At 42.5% G+C, this 16,090-nt stretch overlaps 1 protein-coding gene across 3 annotated transcripts in view; it reads right to left on the bottom strand.

Moving 5' to 3' along the window:
• Nucleotides 1–970: 970 nt before the first annotated feature.
• ST3GAL5 (ST3 beta-galactoside alpha-2,3-sialyltransferase 5) overlaps nt 971–16,090 on the bottom strand; it is a gene marked incomplete at both ends in the record, with an annotated part of 43,832 nt that continues 28,712 nt past the window's right edge. For 2 of the 3 annotated variants that reach the window (XM_084235340.1, XM_084235342.1), the window contains 4 exons: nt 971–1,219; nt 4,941–5,099; nt 6,972–7,158; nt 9,374–9,717. In XM_084235340.1, the coding sequence (XP_084091466.1) occupies nt 971–1,219; nt 4,941–5,099; nt 6,972–7,158; nt 9,374–9,717 (939 nt within the window). The remainder of the gene's footprint in view (nt 1,220–4,940; nt 5,100–6,971; nt 7,159–9,373; nt 9,718–16,090) is intronic. The other variant, XM_084235341.1, reaches the window with a different exon arrangement.

The following is a 16,090-nucleotide window of genomic DNA, read 5'->3' as shown; positions in this document are numbered from 1 at the left end:
CTCAGACTGTAAGAGCTCCTTTTATTTATTTATTTATTTATTTTTTTTTAGGACCAGCGTATGAACTGGTACACACTGCCAGGGAGGCATTCAAAATTTTTTTCATAAATAGGCAATTTATAAGACTGGAAGGATTTCATTTCAGTATTTCAGGAAACATGATTGTTTTTGTATAGGGGCTCTGGATAACAGAGGTTTTTGTCTGAAGTTTTATAAGCCACTTTAGACAGACATTGGAACACCTTAGATTAACATTTAAGTACTTTGGAAGAGGAGTCAAAAACTGAAGAATTCATGCGTCGTCACAGCTGTAAGAAAGACAATGGCTTCTGCAGCCCAGAGCAGCTTCACAGTACTCCAAGGTCACAGGCAATGTCTTTTATGTCCCTCTGTGACCAGGACCTTCAGGATAGCTCCCCTGGTTGCTTCCTGAAAGCAGACAGGCCACAGAGTGGGAACATGAACTTCTCCAACTCAGGCCTCATGCAGCAGCGCAGCCAAAGCAGTACCAGTGGTTTAACTACTGAGCAGTTATCCTGGAAGTGCCTCCAGCATGAAACAGAGTCAGAGAACCAGAATTAGGCACTCGGGACTGTCATCAAGGGACTGACTTCCTTCTCCTTACACTTAACTACCTGATATTCTATGTACAGCAGACATGGACAGAGTCTTTACAAATTAAATAACTTTCTTAAAATACAGTAAGACATCAAGACGTACAATTTTCTTTCAGAAGCATTTCCAATTCATTTCTCAAGATTAACTTACAAAACTTTTTGTGCAAAAACACTGATCTCAAATAAATAAGGGGGGGAAATGGGAATAGCTAAACGGGTTTTCTTTTGCCTTTTAAATTAAAAGTTAAAAACACTAGCTGCACTTTAAAGTATTTGCAGGATGAAATGCATCAAGAAGGCTATGAAAAACAGCCCTCAGAGTCCGGTGCATTTTCAAGTGAGGTTTTCTGTGTTCAAAATCCACCATGGATACCCCCGCTGAGATCCTCCACCACGCCCTCTCTGACCAGCCTCAAGAGGAAGCTGGTCTCTGTTGTCAAATTGTGCATGGTCTGAAAGTTCATAGCAGCCATGCAGAGATTGTCAAAATAGTGCAAAGGTGTTCTTGGTTGGCTGAGGTCATATCCAAAGCCCGCCACGCTGACTTCGTCACACAGATGTGTGGCTAAGACGATGGCAATGACACCAATGGTGGGGACATTCTGTAAAGAAAGAGAAACAACAATAAAAATCTTAGCATGAGTCACTGCTTCCCAAGCACTATATAAGCAGTACACATATACTGGCAAGTAATAAAAGCTGCACGGGGGGGAGAGGGGAGTGAAGGGGGGGATGTAATTTTCTGTATCACAAAATTCTGAAGTCTGACTTTATATCTGAGTAAGGAATCCAGACTCTAAAACATGGTCTGTGATGTGAATATTTAATGCACCATCAAGAGGCAGCCTGGCAGGTCTTGCACCAAGTTAAGTGGTATTCTTCCTAAAACTTCTTCCTACCAGTGTTTCTATGACCAGATTGCAAAACGAATCCATTTCCTCTCACATGGCAAAGTCTACATGGGCTTCTATGGGGTAAGTGGTCACATGACCTTCCACAGTCCTTTCTGGGCTGTGGTTTCAGAGCCCATCTCTTCCTGGCTCCTGTGGATGGCTCTGCCTGAGAACAAGACCGTTCACCCTCATCTGTAGCTACCTCCCACTTAAGACCCTAGTGAAACCTGTTTTGAGTAGAACAGACTCTAGGCTTGCCTCTAAGTTTCTAGGCTGAGACTTCTAGGTGCCTCAGCCATTCAGTGACTGTGGGGAAAAAACCAAGAGATCATTTGCCAATGCTGGCAACAGACTCCCAAACTGAGGGTATGGAGACTTTCACCCACCCATCAGTGACAGGCAAATGTACACAAGTGTTACCACAAATGACCTCAACTCAGACCATCTTCTGCATGATCCTTTAAAGTTTCCCCTATGCTGATTCTGATGGGAATGCCCCTTGGTAGTGGTCTGGGATCATTATTCTTATTCCCAAATAAATGCCCCTTGATTATATCACAGCCTGTTTATTTCTCTGGGGGACAGCCCTCATTTGCTTTCCTAGTAAATAACACTTCCAAGCCACTTTCATATTTATAGCTGCTAAGCCAGTTTCTGCGCCATCTCTGGGCAAATGTATTTTCAACCCAAATTAAGGGTCTTCACATCTGTGCTTTCCAGAATGTATCCTACAACACTGGTCTAGAATGCCAAATGACTTCACTATTTTGGATTCTCACTGTATCATCACTGCCTCCTATCTGCTATCTTGCAACTCACAAATCTGGAAGAGTGCCCCTGAGCTCCCTCCCAGGCTTGGGAAGAGAGAGCACACAGGGCAGAGAAGAGCAGAAAGCACCCTCTGAAGGTTGCTGCTCACCTACCAACTGATATTCTTTCTTAGAGCTTTTCATATGCAAATGTTCTTCAGTTTTGTTTTCAAACTTTTTCCTATGTATGCATGTATACACAAATATCATAATTTTAAAACAAAAATGGGATCAGGAAAATGTTCTATAATTCAATTTTCTTACTTAATGTATAAATAGAGGGATTTTCATCATTAGTTTTTCTTCATCCTTAGTAGTCATATAATACTGAATCAATTATACCATAATATGTTTAATACTCCCCAATGATGGATGGTTTTGCTTTTATTTGAAGCTGAACATTTTATCATATATTTCATGGCACTTTTAAATTTTTTCTTTTGTGAAATGTCTACCATATCACTTCCCCACTTTCTTATTGGTTCATCTTTTTCTTTCTGATTTGATCATCTCTTTGTAGTTTGAGAGTTATTTGTTCTGTTGTCTATATATAAAATAAAATTTCTCCCATTTACTTTTTGTTCTATTTTATTTCTGACACTTTTGCCTCTCAACAGTCTCATTTTATGCAATTAAGTTTATTCACTTTTTAAAAGTTCCTTGTAAAATAAAATCTACCTATAACACAAACAAATGAGCAAATTTCCCTGCATTTACAAGTACTATGCAATTTAGCAAAGCAACAGGGCAGTTTAAAAAATACAGAAATCTAAGGATATCAGGCCTCCCTGGTGGCGCAAGGGGTTAAGAACAGCACTGTTAAGCTATCTGCAGCCTCTGCAGCATGAGTTCAATCCCCAGCCCGCCAGGGAGCTACCCACATGGCACAGCAGACCTCTCCTGTCTTGCCCACAGCTCCCCTCAGCAGTGTATTTCAGTTAGTCTGCCTGTTCTGTTCCCCACTCTCTCTGGTGAATCCTGTCACCACTCCCTATATCTCTGGCCTGTACCCCAGTTCTTGTATGCATAAATAAATAAATAAATCTTAAAAAAAAAGAAATCTAAGGATATCAAAGTAAGGCAGAGTATTGAAAGATACTCAAGTATATTTATAATGAAACCTCTTACAACTTGGTTTAAAAATCTTGCCAAAGTCTAAGTCATCTGTTTTTTAACTGTTTTGCTAAAAGTGATGCCAACAGTGAGGTTAAAGGTTGAAGTCATATTCTGGGAAGGTCTGTGTGCTCCTGTGCAGGCAGGAGTAGCTAAAGCAACCTCTGCAGTGATTTTCATAGACCCTGAGAATGCTGTGAGGAGAGCCCCTCTTCCCTGTGAGGAAAAAACGCCTCCCCTCCTGACTAAAGTGCTGGTCCTGGCCATCTCCTGCCGTGGGGGAGCAGGTACAGGTACGTTGTCTCTCGGTCTCCCTATGGATGGGAGGTTGGACAGCACCTGAGGCAGAGCACCTAGGAAAATGGCCGCCTTCTGAGGGAAAAGCTTCAATTCTGTGAAAGGTTTCACAGTAAGCTAGGAATTCCAGACTAAGGATGCAATCAGAGTTGGATTTAGCAATTTCCCAACCACAGTAAAGAACTAGGTTTTTTTTTGAAAATACCTATTTAACAGTTTGTTTTCCTTCATCATCATGGGAGTGCTTCTTTAGTATTTTACACAGCTGTCCTAAAGAATGTTTAAAATTAGAATTGGATTTATAAAGGCGATAGAAGAACCTAATAATCTAACTGCTTGACGGTTGATGACCCCTAAGAGTCTAGTTCAAACTGGGACTGTGACTGGCCCCGGTTCCTAGTGGGTATCTCAGGCCTCCAGCGGGAACAACTCAAAATTCCTTGCTATCCTTTACCTATGGAGGTTTCACTTAAAATTTTGTATAACAACTATTTCCACTGCTTAAATTAAAGGCGTTTCAAGGGCTCAAGTTTAGCTATTTAGATGATGAAAAAATAGGTAATAAAGGCATCTCCGCCCCACCCAGGTGGTTGACCTGGCTAACTGCAGGTAAAGAATCTACTGCATTGAATAGCCTCTAGCACAAAGATTCTCAAGTTAGGCTGCACAACCAAATCACCCAGAGGACACTGACAATCCCATCACACAGATCACAGCACAGTCCAATTAAATTAGATAGTCTGGAGTGGGACCCAGATATCCCCTGAAAAGCTGTTCTGGAGGTTAAACTTTACTTCCTATCACTTATAACGTATTGATGAATGACAATTCTCACCCAAGGGGCCCACAGAGTTTAAAAAGTAAATAACTTTGCAGACCACCAAGTGCCTTTCGGTGTCCTGCAGTTAGTTATATGGAGTCCTGGAGTAAGGATGCTTTAAATAATATGCCAGTGATGAAATATGGTATCTCAGTTAACATGCTGATTATAATTAAGGAGGTGAGTGGGGGAGAGCTGCAAAGGGAGGGGGGCCATTAAATAATGAGGGGCTCTGGCATAGAGTGGTAAACATGTGTGGAGCATCTAGTCAACAGCAAGGTTTCTCCACTGGAGAATCGTTCTGGGTATACAGCTGACCCAAACAGAAATGTGCACAGAAACCCTCCCTGGAACACAGAGAACAGTTTATTCCCAGAAACAACAAAAATACCTTATCTCGACCCCAGAACCTTGACTTAGGCTGTGAATACTGAAGGATGTCAAAGGCTGTCTCCTTGATGATAACTGGATTCAAAATCCTGAAGTGCTTTGGCTGTAGTGGGATTTTTGATGCCACCTGCTTCCAAAAGAAGATTCGCATCCAAAATGGCTAAGGAAAGAAAGCAAGCAATCATTATGAGTATTTAATAAAGTGATCCAATCAGCGGAGAGAATGCACCCCCTGCGAATGGGCCAAGGCTGTGGGCGTGACCCCACATGGGCTTGCCTGCAGCAGAGAGGACTTGCAGAACCAGCTTGTTTGTTTGGGGAAGAAATTTCTCAGGGGAGAAGAGCTAAAAAGAAACTTCTCTGAAGAGGAAATGCAAATGGCCAACAGGCATATGAAAAAATGTTCAACATCACTTGTAATCAGGGAAATGCAAATCAAAACTACCATGAGATACCATCTTACACCAGTGAGAATGGCACATATTAAAAAAACTAGCAACAACAAATGTTGGCGAGGGTGTGGAGAAAAAGGAACTCTTCTGCACTGTTGGTGGGAGTGCAAACTGGTCCAACCACTATGGAGAGCTGTGTGGAGATTTCTGGACCTACTAAACATAGAGCTTCCATATGATCCAGCAATTCCACTCCTAGGTATTTACCCAAAGGACACAGAAACATCAACTCCAAAGAACACCTGCACCCCTATGTTTATAGCAGCACTATTTACAATAGCTAAGCTTTGGAAACAGCCCAAATGCCCAAAATTAGATGACTGGCAGCAACATGGATGGCGCTGGAAGGGATCATGCTCAGCGAAATAAGCCAAAAAGAAAAAGAAAAATACCAGATGGTCTCACTCATAGCAGGAATCTAGAAAACTTAAATAAGGGACCAGGAAAATGAGTAACTATAAGAAAGTGAAAATCAAAATCAACAAAAAACTATGAACCAGAGACACTTTTTGGGGGGTGGGGGGGCGGGAGGGGAGGGATTGGGGTCAGAATTGGGGGGTTGCAATTGTATGGGGAATATAAAAATAAAATTTATTATTTAAAAAAAAAAAAGAAATTTCTCAGGGGATAGCCTGAGATGGCAAGCCTTTTTAGGATCAAAAGCCATCATTTTGCCAGAGAAGATAAGGTGAACAGGCCCACTTCAGGGATGTTAATACTGTGATTGCCCTGCTCTGTCAGGCTGATCTCAACCTGCATTGTCTCTCCACTTTCTCACTCCATTTCCTCGTCTGTGAAGTCTCCTAAGTGACTTCATACGAGCTTCACCTTCCAACCAGACAACTTGTACCCAATAGGAAATTCAGATGATCATGACATGTACAGAATCAAGCTTTGAAGATACAAAGTCTCAACCACATGAAACTCAGGTGAAAAGCTTAATATGCCCTATCAATTTTGCAAACAGCTAGTCTGTGCATGTGTATATATTCTAGAGGACAGCAGTCTCTGAAGTTTGTGTCAACATTGTGGGTGGGATTATAAAGTAACGTGATTGATTACTGTAAAGAGAAACAAAAGGAATAGGACCAAGTGGGGGCTACTACCTTACTGTTGCCCCTCTGGAATACTATGAATTTACTTTAACAAGATGATCAAGCAAAGCATTTTTGGGAGAATCTCTTTGAGATTAAGCCTCAGAGATTTTATGTATATTCTTTTGAATATCCTCAATCATAGTTTATATTCATCAACATGTCTAATTTCTGCAAACAGCCAAAAGCTCTATTAAGTTCAAAGTTGGCAAGTAAGGTGGTTGAACAACCTCAGTAACAGCAGCTTGGGTTCAAAACTTAACATTCCCATTAAGTAGTAAACCACAATTTCCATGTGTCACTCAATTAAGTTCTGAAAGCAATTCCCAGCAAGGGGCTCTCAGGGGTTTCTATAATCTGAGTGATTATTGAAAGACAACACAAAAGCATGCACTCCATTGTTTAATAATAAGCCTTCAACTATAATTGGGGACCCCTTTACTTTTTACAAAAGCACAAATTTGATAGATGAATCCTAGTGCTTACCAGGGTTTCATTTTTTACCATTGCTTGAAGCCAGCTGAAGTCAACTGTCTTAAATAAAACAGCTACAAACAAGTCAGTGGAATAATATTCAAGGTCAGACAGTGGTGCGCCCTCTGGATAAGTCATCCTTATAGTAGTTTTATTTCCAACATGTTCTGAATAGCCCTCAACTGGTGCACTGTTTAACCTATTTAAATAAAAAGGACAAAGATAAATTGACAAAGCAAGCCATTATCTGCCTTACCTCCGTGTGCTCCACTATTTTCTTAGGAGAGGGACTGAGTACAGGTTGGGGTAGAGGTTTCAGCAGTCTAGGCAGCCCTCACACCCCTGCCCTTGCCAGGTGTTGGGTGAACATGAATCCAGCAGCTTTCAGTCCCGGTGGGACACCTATATCTCATCTCTAAACATCAAGCAATTCCATCTAGTCCTGCCATTCTAAGCCAATCCAAACATGACTTCTTGAGCTTTCTCTGGGCACTGGTGATGTTTCCTTGAAAGTTTATCATTGTGCTCAGACATTAGTGGTTCTGGTCAGAATTTTACAGAGGTGATTAGAAAGGAAAACCCAGAAGCCAGGGCAAGGCATAAACAAGTCAGTTACATGGATGGGACTGGGACCAAGGAGGGCACTTAGAGCAACAATTTGGGGCACTGACAGCTGTCAGATAAATTAAGGCTTTATCAGGGTGGTTGTTTGGGGGGAAAATCTAAGAATTTTTCCAAAAGTTATATTATTCAACCAGTTACAGTTTTAAAATCTCAGTTCTTCATCTGTGTTATCAAATCTGTAATCTTTCTTTTCCGTTCCACTGCTACTTCGTCTTCTAGATTTCAGATACCTAAATGCTGGATTAGTAGCCATGACAATAGAATGCAGGGCATGAACCTGGACTTCTTTTTTTTTCTTTTTAAAAATAAAGGACATTAGAAGATAACAGGTGTATCTGAATTAAGACTCTGCATAAACTATATTGCAGCAGTGTTTTTCATTTCCTAATTCTGAATATCACTCTGTTGTTCTGCAGTTCTATAACAGTATGTCCTTGTTCTTAGGAAATGCACACTAAAGTATGTCAGTGTAGAGGGGATTGATGATTCCAACAAATTGCAAATGGTTCAGGAAAGAAAAGCAGTACATAAATGGAGACAACTATAAAGCAAAGGTATACAAACGCATATACAGTTACATACCTGTATATATAGTATTACCAATTGGAGAATCTGGGTGAATAGGAGTTATTTGCACTATTCTGAGACTTTTTTGTAAAGTTTAAAATTGCTTTAAATTTACCCTGAAAAGGGTTTTTTTTTTTTTTTTTTAAAGATTTATTTATTTATGCATACAGGCACTGGGGTACAAACCGAGGTGTAGGGGGTGAGAGGATTCACCAGAGACAGAGTGGGGAACAGAACAGGCAGATTGACTGAAATACACTGCTGAGGGGAGCACCGGATGAGTCAGGAGAGGTCTGCTGTGCCATGTGGGTCACCTCCCTGGCTGGGGATAGAACTTGGTGCTTCAGTGGCTACAGATAGTTTCACAGGTTGCGTCTTAACCCCTTGCACCACCAGGGAGGCCCCTGAAAAAGGTTTCTTAACTGATCTTCTACATCATCACCAGGCTAAGTCACCTTCTCCTCTCTGCAGCTCTCTCATATCTTAAGATAAAGACAATTTACTAAAATGTTTTAAAAGCCTTAAAAATATTCAAATAATCTTTAAGCCAACAGTTCTAGAAATTCTTGGATTTCTTTCCAAGGAAATAATCAGAGATGTACATAATTATATAAATATATATATATACATTGTAAATGCCCAGCAAGACAGAAAATGTTCATAGTATTAAGTTTAATAAATAAGACATTTTATAAGAATAGAATGTACTCATCAGTATGTTTCTAGCACAAAAGTATATAAAACATAGCAAATTAATATTGATTGGTTATTTGTGCTAAGCCTTATTTTCTTCCTCATACTTTTTGGTATTTTTTTACTTCCAAGAATGAACATAAGGTACCTCACTTTTGTAATCAGAAAAACAATTTTTAGTCAGATAAGCCAAAAAAAAAAAAATCTAGGGTGGCTGCCGACTGCCTGTGATATGCTATTCCAGCTCCTCCTTGTCTCTCCTGTGTCCTAGCCAGCGCTTTGCTGGCTGATCTGAGACTACCTGTCCTTCCAAACCTCACCTCCTCTGAAAGGTTCTGCCATGTTAGGGTCACTATGGCACAGCTTGGGTATCCATTTCCCTCATGCTTTTGTTTCATCCTCTCAAGCAGCAGGTCCCAAAGGCAGGGACATGCAGGGCTGCCTGTATCGCTCACTGTTCTCGGGGCTGCCCTCATCTCAGCGGTGAACTTAACTCTAGAGGAGAAAGGCTGGTTTTAAAGCCAATGTACCTTATCACAACATCAAACTGGTTCAGGGCATGGCCCAGTTCTAGTCCATGGAGAATTCCACCGTTTCCGATAACCACGCAACGCCTACAACTCTTCGTTTTCAAGTGTTCAGGAAAGTCGTGCTCGGGCATTATTTCCAAGAGGGTCTGGACTTTACTGGAGAACTCCCGGAATCCAAAAGGAGGATTGTATTGGTATTCAGCTTCATTTACTTTGGGGGCCTTCTTCACGAAGGGCAGTAAGTCCATGCTATACCTGCGCCCAAACAACCGTGCCATTGACTTCTTTGCAAATCTGGGTCGACATTCCTTTTGCAAGATGTGTTGAGCATGCTTCTGAGCTCTCTGGAAGGAATCACACCAATCAGAGTTTAAGGAACTCTCAGGCATTAGAAGGACATTCATAGATGACACTTTGTCCTGTGATGTCTGATATAATTCCCTTGTTGATTATTCTCTTTTCATACAGCTCATGTGCTTTTAAGAGTTAATTTATGCTCAGAAGCTTGAAAACCTGGGAAAGCCACATGACAAGGAGATAAACTCAACAAGAATATTTATTTCATTACAGAAGTAAAGCAGGAAGGTTCCCCTTCCCCCAGCATAATATTGTTCAAATACATTTGGGGTGAAAAACATGTTGAGGTGTTGAAGACTGCATGTTTCATAAAATCCTGACATATGCTGCAACATGGATCACCTTTGAGGACGTTACACCAAACTCAGTCAGTCACAAAAACATAAATGTCCTATGCTTCCATTTATATTAAAGAAGTCAAATTCATAGAGATAATAAATAGAATGATGGTTACCAGGGGTGGGGGGAGGGGGAGAAGGGGGAGCTGTTTAATGGCCACGGAGGTTCAGCTTACAAAATGAAAAAAAGAAATATGTTTCAGAACAATGTAAATATACTAAACGTGCCAAACCATACATTTAACACTAGTTAAGATGGTTAACTTTTAGGTTATGTGTTTTTTACTGCAACCTAAAAAAGGATCTCACATTTCAGGCTCTCAAGCAGAAGGATGAGAAACAGTCTTATTTATCAGTTGGATAATGAGCTGCCTATAGTCTGGAATGCAAATTACTTTAAATTTAATCAGGGAACCATATCATTTCTGTTTTTTTTTTTTTTTAAAGATTTTATTTATTTATTTATACAAGCACTGGGTACAGTCAGAAGCACGGGAGGGTGAGAGAATTCACCAGAGCCAGAGCGGGGAGCAGAGCAGGCAGAATGACGAAGTACACTGCCGAGGGGAGCAGCGGGCACCAGGAGAGGTCTGTGCGCCATGTGGGACCCTCACCCGGTGGCCTGGGATGGAACCGGCGCTGCAGAGGCTGCGAGCAGCTTCGCAACCCAGCGCTCAACCACTGCACCACAGGGGTGAACCATATCATTTCAATACAGAAGTTGCCTTGGTTTCATATACAGTTTCCCCTGCATATTAATGTTTTGCATCGACAAGGAGTGACTGTTGAATGCCAAGTACACTAGCCCAGCTAAATGCAGCAAAGCACAGAGGAATAGATACAGATTTTGCCCCATAGTCCTCCTCGTGGCTAAGTCTGCCAGATGTTCCTTCAGAACCATGTGGCAGGTAGTTGCTCCCCATCACTGTGCTTTTTGTCCTTATCTCCATATTTAGTAGCTTTGGTGCTGCCTTACATCGCCTCCCACCAAACTTCCTCCCATTCCTTTACGTGTGTGTGAAAGAGAGACAGAGACAGAGAGAGAGACAGAGACAGAGAGCTATATTTACTGGGTTGTGACTTTTTAAAAAAAAAAAAAAAGACTTATTTATTTATGTATACAAGAGCTGGGGTACAGGCCAGAGGTGTGGGGTGAGGGGGGTGAGAGGATACACCAGAGACAGAGTCGGGAGCAGAACAGGCAGACTGACTAGAATACACTGCTGAGGGGAGCAGTGGGCAAAACAGGAGAGGTCTGCTGCACCATGTGGGTAGCTCCCTGCCCAGCCCAGGATTGAACTTGTGCTGCAGAGGCTGAGGATAGCTTCATAGTGCTGTGCTTAACCCCTTGCATGACCAGGGAGGCCCCTGGGTTGTGACTTTTGAATTGCATCAGCACTACTGGGATTATTTCCAAGGAAATAGAGAAATTACATAAAGACATGTACATGAGAATATGCAAATAATGAGAATTGTTATTATTTCACAAAGGCCTAAATTCTGTGCTTCAACTCTGTTTTTCCTCAAAGTCTTTTTATTGTCTGATTTTTATCTCATTTTTTTGGGTAGGAACACATCTTATTATAAAGAAGCCCCTCGTCCCTTTTGTTTAAAGTTTCAAAATGCTATTAGTGCCTGGGAAAGGCACACTGTCTACATGGTGAGGATCTGGCTGCATTTCTCAAGAGGGGAACTGATACTCTCTGAGCCTCAGACGATGCTGCAGACACTGCATGTTCGCTGTCTGAGCTGTCACAGCACTTCAGACGGCCGTCACCAGCATCCTTATGTTCTGGGCTCACATGGTGTCACCAGTAAAAGGACTAAGCTGACATACTAACCTGTTCTGATTTCTCCCCAAACTCCTAAGACCACAGCCTCTGCATACAGAGAACAGCACACAACTGCCATCACTGAGAACAAGACTGAAGTATAAAGTGGCTTCTTCATGAAAAAATCAGTTTAAGAAAGTCAAACAAAGGAAAGGCCATAACCCCCAGCAGTCCCTGAAATGGGGGACTCACCCCCAGATGGGTCGGCCATGCTGGCAATACTCTGCATCCAGTAGGCTTTCACATGTAATTGGTGGAGGCAGGGCCAATAGAAGGGCCACACACACTCTGCACATTTGTGTCCAGGCTCCAGGCCTGAAGGTCATGAGCAGAATTTTTAAAGGACACAAGGCCTAATTCTTTACCTCAGTAAAACATCCCAAGCATGTGGTTCTACAAGTTTCCTAGGGTAGCAATGAACATCTGAGAAGAATGTCGAATTCAAATTCAAATTCGTCTGAGAAGAATTTGAGTCCGAGAGGACCTTAGTGATTGGCTCGTGACTGGAAAGAGAGGTAGATGATGAAGCTGGAAATGTGCACGCATCTCCCACGCTGCCAGATATTCTCTTTAGGTGTCATTTGGAAATAGTGAAATTTCATTCCACTTCCATCCTGGCAAAGAGTTCCATTTCAGGCTTCAAACTGAATTTTCTAGACTGTGAACAGAGCACAGGCTTGGTAACAGTCTTCCGATGGTGACCCCTCCACAGCGGGTACAATAAATCAATCCCGAGTGAATACATGCTCTAAATGCCACTGGAGATGACTAAAGCCTCAGCCAGGCCTCTTTTTCTTTTGTTTCAACTCGTTTAAAGATGTGTAACAAGCTCTGAGAAAACCCCTGAGATAATGTCTCCTAACAGAAACTGTCTCAGCCTCTCTCCTCCCTCTTCAAAGTTCAGAAGCAAAACACCTCCGGAGATTCCCTTTTCTCTGGGAGCTGTCAGGAAGGGAGGAAGCATTGCGTGACTTTCCCCTTCTTGGCTGCAGAGAGTTCCAAAGCTGGAAGTGGAGCAGGCAAGGGGGGAAGGAGACATGCACTGTGCAGAGGTCTAGATGGCACCCACCCAGGGTGTGGACCCCCAGGAAGCCAAAACCTGGTACTCTCTTAAAGATAAAGAAACTCCCTCCCACTTCTCTCCACCAAGCCATGGAAATGAGAGCTTCAGTTTTAAAAGTCTTCTAGGCTGAGCCTGCTGGCTGCCCACAATTAAGAACAAACAGACATCTGGTGGTTCCAATTGTCAATGACGTGGCCATTTGCCATGGAATACCACAACGTGAAAATTCAAGAAAATCTCCACTTTCGTTTCTGCTTCATTATTTCTAGGACGAATCCTCCTCAGAAATATGATGTAGTGCTTAGAAAAAGACAAAGTTCTTTTTCATTTATGTATTTACGTAAATCCAGGGCAGGGCAGGGCATGCGGGTTGGAGGAGTAACCAAACGTGGGATGGAGCCTGACTCAGCCACACGACCAAGGGCATCAGGTACTTATGAAATATTTACATCCACTGGTCCTGATCTCTTCCCTGGGGCTCCTGTGATGCCAACAGCCTCTGGTACAGCTGGATACGTGAAGACCCTAGTGCTATTACACAAGAACAGCACTATGGGCAAAGCTACTACCGCATCAGCCAATTAAAATTAATTGTCTCTCACTTTGACCTGGTTAAACGAAAATCTGAATAACCAAGTCACAGAAAGCACACTGTAGTAAAAATGCAACTGGTCCTGGGGCTGCCGGGGCCTGGGTGTGGAGGGTGAAGCCTGACTACACAGGATGAGAGGGAATTAACTTGGGTAACAGAAAGGTCCTAAAACTGGATTGTGGTGATGGTGGTGTATGTAACTATATACATTGACTAACACTCATGAACTGTATGCTTAAAAAGAATAATCTTACGGTATATATATTTTATCACAATAAACTGTTGAGAAAAGAATAGAATGATCTGGATACTAGACCCAGTTCTAGATCTATTAAACTAGTAGCATAACTTCACCTTGGTCAAAGGTTAAGCAATTAACCTTGGTCAAAACTTCAGTTTCTTTATCTTTTGACATTCAAGGATGGTTTGGGGTAAGGGGGGATAGAACCAAGAAGAGAAAAGAATGGGTGTGGAGATGTGATTGCCTGAACTCATTTAATAATAACTCACTGGGTTCATGAGTATAGATGTGCAAAGTAAGAGAAAATAGTAAATTTGGCCATAATTGACTACACAGCACAGAATGCAGTCCCTGGGGCAGCACGTGGTCTTAGCTGAGAGAATGGAGAGCCAAGTTCAAACAGCTGCTCCCATGCAGGCCAAATCGAAATGGACATGAGTATGCCCAGGTCTCTCCTCGAACATCTTCTAATTATAATTTCACATCCAAACCACACGTTCAAAGGACACAGGCATCCCTGCAGAGACTCTCTCTCTTAAAACAATTGACACATTAATGAGTGTCTTTAAATAGCAAATGCAGAATCTCTGGCCACACTTCTGCTGTAATGGTGCAGGCCAGATCCAGCACAACCAGACAACACCCCTGGCCAAACAGGCTGGCGAGGGGCCACCAAAATTGCAAGTTTCTGAATGTAATCAACAGTTAACGGGGCCCCATTCTGATGGCTTTAGATCATTTGCCATTATACGTCCACAGTAATTCAAATTTGTCCAAGCGCCCCGGGTGGTTAGGGTAAATCTCCACCAACAGCCTTGAGATGTTTTTGTTTTTTTTTTTTTTAATATTTATTTATTTATGTATACAAGAACTGGGGTACAGGCCAGAGGTGTGGAGGGGGGTGAGAGGATTCACCAGAGACAGAGTGGGGAACAGAACAGGCAGACTGACTGAAATACGCTGCTGAGGGGAGCAGTGGGTGAGACAGGAGAGGTCTGCTGCACCATGTGGGTTGCTCCCTGGCCGGGGATCGAACTTGTGCTGCAGTGGCTGCAGGCAGCTTCATAGGTTGTGTCTTAACCCCTTGTACCACCAGGGAGGCCCTGAAGATGGTTTTCTTCATGACCAGCCATTCTGAATTCTCATGGCCATTCAGAGCACCAGGCCCACATGGGCCACTTCCTTAGCCAGTTCTGATCTGGAGACTCGGGAGAGGGTTTCTGCTCAGGCTTTCATTCTGCATAATCAGTTATCAAACTTAGGAGCAGCTTAGTGAGGACTCAAAGTCTTTTACTCTGGCCCTGTTTAGTGTACAATCTCTAATTCCTATCTCCACCCCCAAATCCTCAGTCATGTCCACTTGTTCCTCCTCTTGTGACTCCTCGGAAGCACACACTTTTTGCACACACTGCTGCTCAGCCTGGAATGACATTCTGTCAGGACCACTGTGAAAAGTGGGGCATTCCATTCCACAAAAATGGAAAAACGCTACTGAAAGTCTCAAGCCATCCCTTGTTCCACCATGCTTCTAGCAGGCTCTCATTTTCTATTTTATTCATTTCTGATATGATTGAAGCTTTTACATTTTCCACTAATATGACCACCCCCATCCCTCCTTCTTTCCCCACAAATTACAGAGAACTTTATGAATTTTATTCATTTCTGTATTATTTGAATGTTTGCTGTCATTTTCTTTTAGAAATCTTTCAGAACTAGGTTTGTGGTAGACAATGTGGACTGTCTACTCAGTCTCCAATTCCTGCTGCTTTTTAGGAGCCCACAACTGTCACCTCTTCTCTGTGCAGGAATGGGTCTTGGAGGCTGACCTTGCCCATCAGGTCCTCCCAGCTCTTTGTCAGGGATTGGTCAGGAATCCTCACTGGGGCCAATCAGGGCAGGGCACTGGAGAGGCTGTTACTGGCCCAGCAGTAAACTTAGCCTAAAGGGAGGACTCATTCCACAGCTGAGGTGGGAGTGGGGGTGGAGGCGGGGGAGGCTTTTCTCTGTCTAACCATGGATATGAAGAATTAAACAAGAGAAAACGCTGTTCCTCAAAGGGATAGTAAACCTAATGCACATTGCTGAAAGCACACAAAGAATTACCTTTTACTTAATTGTGGATTTTGCATGCCAATCTGGAGACAAGACCCTACACTGTGGCTGATGCCATATCTCCCCCTCCCTCTGGAGCTATACACAGCAATATAGTCATTACTGTAAATGTTAGCACAGGATCCCTGACTCCAAGGACTTGCCTGAGGACAAGTGGGGAAGACAAACACTTAAAATACAGT

This window comes from Talpa europaea (assembly GCF_964194135.1).
Source record: "Talpa europaea genome assembly, chromosome: 6".
In the NCBI taxonomy this organism is placed as follows: Eukaryota; Metazoa; Chordata; class Mammalia; order Eulipotyphla; family Talpidae; genus Talpa; species Talpa europaea.
The sequence above is the reverse complement of the archived record's forward strand: the minus strand, read 5'-3'. Positions and strand labels throughout refer to the sequence as shown.